This window comes from Protomyctophum parallelum, assembly GCF_964188405.1.
Source record: "Protomyctophum parallelum genome assembly, chromosome: 3".
Classification (NCBI taxonomy): domain Eukaryota; kingdom Metazoa; phylum Chordata; class Actinopteri; order Myctophiformes; family Myctophidae; genus Protomyctophum; species Protomyctophum parallelum.
In genome coordinates, this window is record NC_139698.1 from 6,837,779 (window position 1) to 6,843,361 (window position 5,583).

Genomic DNA, 5,583 nt, shown 5'->3' on the forward strand with positions numbered 1-5,583 from the left:
TCACTCTGTCCATTATCCATGAGAGAGAGAGAGAGAGAGAGAGAGAGAGAGAGAGAGGTCTGCGTGACGCTACAAAGTTTTATTGTGGTCAAACACTGCCATCTAGTGTTCACACTGGATAGAAACATTGATTGATTGATTGAAATATTTATTAACAGTTTGTAGAATTTACAGTACATTTTAAGCACAAACTCAATACAAAGACTGTCAACTGTGAGTGGACGACCCAATTAAGCATTACACTTGTTTACAACAGGGTCCACATTGTTCAATTCATCAAAACATTTAGAGACATACAAATAGACACTTCTATGTAGCTAAAGAACAGAACAGGAATTCATCATAACAACAAACTTTAGTTTCAATCATTATGTAGGCCCAACTATCTACTGTTGGAGACAAAACAAACATTAAACTCTGTCCATTGTCAATGGCGTCAGGAGTGTTGTAAATGTTTTCATATACCGGTAGTTAAAAATTGGTGGGAGATCTAAGGGTCTCAGGTCATATCGGTCCCCCATTATACCACATTTGTTTCCTACCGTATGTGTATTGAAGTTTTATTGCTGGCGGTCGAACATGAGCTATGCTGTTCAAAGTTATAGCATTTTCAATTGATCGCTATAGCCGAGCGCCACCCTTTGGCCAATGGTTGTGAGTTTCGTGTATAAGCAGGTTGACATACTGTAGTCCTCTACCGCGTTTGGCCTGGAGCGCAGATAGACGAAAACTAAGAATTGTTTATATTATTAAAAATCACACCTGTGTGAAATGAGTGGCGCTCTTGTCATCGTACATCAATTTATGTTAACGGACATTTAAGCGCTCCCACCAACATGTGGTTGGTTAGCCGATTTGCTCGTTTACATACAGTAGATAAGTTAACGTCATTGTCAATGGCGTTTAATGTTTTGATGTTTAATTTACGTCATATTTATGCGCGTGGGAACAAGATTTAGCGGACAGTTGACCTGAATTCCCCTGTCATTGTCAATGGCAAATCTTGAGACGTGTGGGGACAAAATCTGTTTATAGAAGGGGCTAAAGGTCTGATGTCAATAGTCAGAGCACGAAAGATGTTCGGCATATGTGTTTAGTGGAAAACGACAGCACAGAATTGCCAAAAATGGCGGAATCAGAAAAAAACAATAAGGTTCTGTGTTCCCCAGTGGAGAAAACCAAACCTCCATATTAGCAACGCCCGGGGAATCGATCGATCTGGAGATAGATATTCTATGACTAAAAGTTAACCCATTCTGACCTGAGATCAGATTCATACGAGGTTTCCACTGGACACACGCTGGTCTGACGAACCCATTCTGACCTGAGATCAGATTCTAAAAATGTCAGTCGTTCTTCGATTCTTTTCAAAAATAGCAGACCTACAAGCTCGTATCGCGCCACTCGGTGGCGCGATATGAGCTTGTAGATCTGCTATTTTTCAATAGCTAAAGCATAACATGATGCTGACACCAAAATGGGTGCCCGTTCAGAATGGGTTAAGGATAAACGAAAAATTGCTGGCAGTGGGTGGATTATTTATGTATGTATTTAGAGATTTCTCGCTAATTCGTCTAAAAGCACCACATTTTGAACATATGTAGTCCAGGGCAGCATGCTCTAATGGTTTAGCTAAGGCGCCCGAGCCTGCGACCTTCGGGGTCGCCACAGCGGCCAAATCCATATGGCCACCATTAACAACCTATATACAGTAAGGTTAACATTTTCTACATTTTATTATGCTTTAAGTATCATGTGACGTGTCAAACTAGGGGGGTTTTCATGATTCTGAATCCATTCCAAGCATTAGTTTTGCACGAAAAACACTAAATTCGATCATAGCTACTTGCCCAAATGTGACCAAATGTGCTGACCTCATGACGGCTGTGGACGTTTTTAGCCCAAGGAGTGTTTTCAATGGAAAACCAATGCTTGGAATGGATTCAGAATCACGACAGCCCCATAGTTTGACACATCACATGTTACTTAACCCATTCTGACCTGAGATCAGATTCATACGAGGTTTCCGCCGGACACACACTGGTCTGATGAACCCATTCTGACCTGAGATCAGATTCTAAAAAATGTCAGTCGCTCTTTGATTTTTCAAAAAATAGCAGACCTACAAGCTCGTATCGCGCCACTCGGTGGCGCGATATGAGCTTGTAGATCTGCTATTTTTAAATAGCTAAAGCATAACATGATGCCGACACCAAAATGGGTGCCCGGTCAGAATGGGTTAAAGCATAATGACATTTAGAAAATGTTGCCTTATATAGGTTGTTAATGGTGGGCATATGGATTTGGCAGTTGCTCAGGCGCCCTAGCTAAATCATTAGAGCATGCCCTGGGCTACATCTATGCAAAATGTGGCGCTTTTAGACAAATTAGCGTGAAATATCCCTAAGCTCCTCAGTAAATGATGCCCTAAAGTGAGGGCCCTGAATGCAATGCATGACCAGTGTGTATAGAAACTCCAACCTCCCCCGTCAAATCAAACTCAGCTTCTGTAGAGTCTGTTCTCCTTGCAGTGAATGCTGGACCCTGAAGCCAACCCTGCATAAGTCTCTAAATGGGTGCTACAACAGAATGTTGCGTACATAGACCTACTAGAAACTTAGCAAGAGTACAAATGTTACCAACAAGAATCTGTATGATGGAATGTCAAGGGTGAGTGAGGAAAATAGCAGCCAGGAGAATGAGACTAGCAGGACACTGCCAAAAACACCAAGAGCTGCCAGGCAGCAGGTTGGTGCTGTGGGAACCAACACAGTCCCATACACTAACACATGTGGACGTATACTCAACAAAGATGCAGGAGAGCAAAGCACAGACGAACTGGCCATATGTATGGAGAACCTGGATTGACTGGGGTGGGTGGGAGAGGGTGAGCAAGCTGTCTGTGTGTATGTATCTGTGTTTTACAGGTCCCTCTTGAAAATGATGCTTTCAATAAAATCTGAAACTCGAAGCGACGGCTCGTCTGAGGGAGAAATTAGTCAACAATGACAATAATAATGTGTGGTTGTCGTCAGTCTTGTCAGAAAAAGCAGAGGAACGCCTGGCCAGTGTTTCTCTTCATGCCATTTGGGGGAAGCATTGTGTCATCAAACCGCCACCTTCTTCTGGGAAAAGCTGATCTTGTCACCCAGACTCAGGGCCATCGCCTTGTTTTTGGCTCTGATGCGAATGTGGCCCCTGACGGGAGCCTCGGGCCCCGTCGGGTGCTGGCGGAGGGGCTTCTCGATGCTGACGTTAGCCAGGACGTCCTCTCCGAAGACGGAGCGCATGTACAGGTTGGCCGCCATGAAGCCGCACGCGGGCGCCTCGTCGGGGGGCGTCAGGCAGCGCATGTTGCTCACGGCCAGGACGTGGCCCAGGTAGTCCGTCATGTCGGTGAGCTCCGTGTCCACCGTCACCTTGTTCTCCCACTCAAACTCCGCCCACATGCGTCGGAACTGGCCGTCCGTGACGGAGGCGCCGGGCTGCACGTGGTCCGTGATGTCGATGCGCACCTCGCTCAGCACGATGCACTTCCTGTCGCCTTCCCCCGACACGTCGTAGACCACGTTGCCGAAGATGACCCGGCCGCTCTCGGTGGACACCACCTTCAGGCCGGCCTTGACCTCGGCGAAGCCGTGCGGGACGAGCGTCAGCGGAGCGGGCGCCTCCACCAGCTTCAGGTCGCCCGAGGCGGCCAGCTCCAGGGTGACGTTCTGCAGGGTGTCGCTGGTCCGGTTGACCAGCAGCACGTCCAGCACCACGTCGTAGCGCTCCGCGTGCACGTAGGCCTCGGCGTACACGGGGTCCGAGAAGCCCGTCAGCTGGGTCACCGTGCTGAGCTTGTTGGAGGAGGCCTCGGTCGTCCTGCCGGCGGCGTCGTGGCCGCCCACGGCCGCCGACAGAGCCATCTGGAACTGGTCCTCCTCCGCGCGGGGCGCGTCGCCGCCCTTGGCGGTCAGCTGCGCGAAGCGGATAGGCTCGTCGACCTGCACCGGCGCTGCGCGGTGCCCCTTCTCGGACTTCTCCTCCTCCCGTCTGGCGCTGAGCACGCGCGACAGGGACTCGCGGCACTCCGTGTTGAAGATGCGCGTCATGAGCGGCGAGCCCTCGGACAGCACGCGGAGGCACAGCGAGATGCGCTCGGCGTCGTCCTCCGTGATGGGCTTCCGGGGCAAGGCGGACCTGCCCAGGCGGAGCACGGCGGCCATGACCAGCATGGCTTCGGCCACGAAGGAGTTCTGCGTCTTCCTGTCCGGCACGACGGCGACGTAACGCAACGCCACTTTGGTCAGCATGGTCGCCAGCGCCGCGGCCACGTAGAAGTCACCGTCCATGAGGAACGCTCTGAGCGGAGGAGGCGTGTCCCGTTCCCTGGAAGGCGGCGAGGAGGAGCAGAGGGCGCTCTGTGTCGCGTACGTGCCCATCTCCGTCAACAGCCTCTGAGCTGTGCTCGCCGTCCCTCCTCCTCCTCCAGCCTCTTCTTCCTTCGTGGCGCCGTCGACCACCACGGGGATCTCTCCCAGCGACCTCGACACTTCTCCCATCGCACGTTGGATGTCCTCCGCTGTGCTGCAGTACTCCCCCAGGATCCACAGCGCTCCCCGGTAGGTCTTTGCGCTTCTGACGCCGTGGAAAACCTCCAGCATGGTCCTGACGACCAGCGGCCTCAGGTGGTCCAGCCTCTGCGCGGCCTCTCGCACAAACTCCAGCACGTCCGCCGCGGCCGCCTCGTCGTCGGAGTCGCCCAGCAGCGCCATCAGCACGGGGAGGACGAGGGCGGCCATGTCCGGGAAGCGCACAGCCATGGAGTGCAGCGTGCGCACCAGCAGCCGCCGGTACTCGTCCGCAGCGTCCTCCGCGTGCTCCGTCGCGCGGCGCCTGGTCTTGGCGACCTCCTTCGTCAGCACGCTCACCAGCTCCTCCGCGTTGCGGGACGAGACGAGGTCCAGGGCCAGCCGCAGCGTCTTCTTCCTCACCTCCAGGTCGGAGGAGGTGCTCAGCACACGCAGGATGTCCATCACCAGGTCTTGGAGCACGCGCTCGTGAGCGGGCCGCTCCTTCAGCGCGGCCAGGCGGTCGAGGACGATCAGCTTGACGTTGTTGTCGCTCTCCTTGACGATCAGGTCGACGTAGCACCGGGCGGCGGCCCCGACGGCCGTGGGCGCGCCCGACAGCGTGACCAGCGTCCCGGCGGCCTCGTAGCGGACGGCCGGGCTGGACGACTGCAGCAGGCCGTAGACGCAGCGGATGAAGCGGGCTCGCTCCGACGGCTCGGCGTGGCACACCTTGTGGATCAGCTCCACCACCGCCAGCTGGAGGACGTCGGCAAACGCCGGCACCTGGTCCACGCACGTGCTCAGGTAGTCCGCGGCCCGGCGCGGGTCGGCGCGGATCAGCATCACGAACGCGTTCCTCTTGCAGCCGGTGTCCTTCTCGTTGACGAGGAAGTCGCGGACGAGCTCCCGGGCGTCCGGGATGAGGTGCTCCTGGCGCCTGCTGATGGCGTCCACGGCCAGGACGGCGTTGCGGCGGACGTAGCTGTGCGGGTGCTCCAGGCAGGCGCGGATGGCCGGCACCAGG

General features: G+C 54.0%; 1 protein-coding gene across 1 annotated transcript in view; it reads right to left on the reverse strand.

Annotated features, from left to right (window-relative positions):
- Positions 1-3,107: 3,107 nt before the first annotated feature.
- LOC310855808 (coatomer subunit beta-like) overlaps positions 3,108-5,583 on the reverse strand; it is a gene marked incomplete at both ends in the record, with an annotated part of 2,880 nt that continues 404 nt past the window's right edge. Inside the window, one exon of the mRNA XM_083760962.1 lies at positions 3,108-5,583. This exon is cut by the window's right edge and continues 404 nt beyond it. Coding sequence (XP_083617088.1) covers positions 3,108-5,583 — 2,476 coding nt within the window.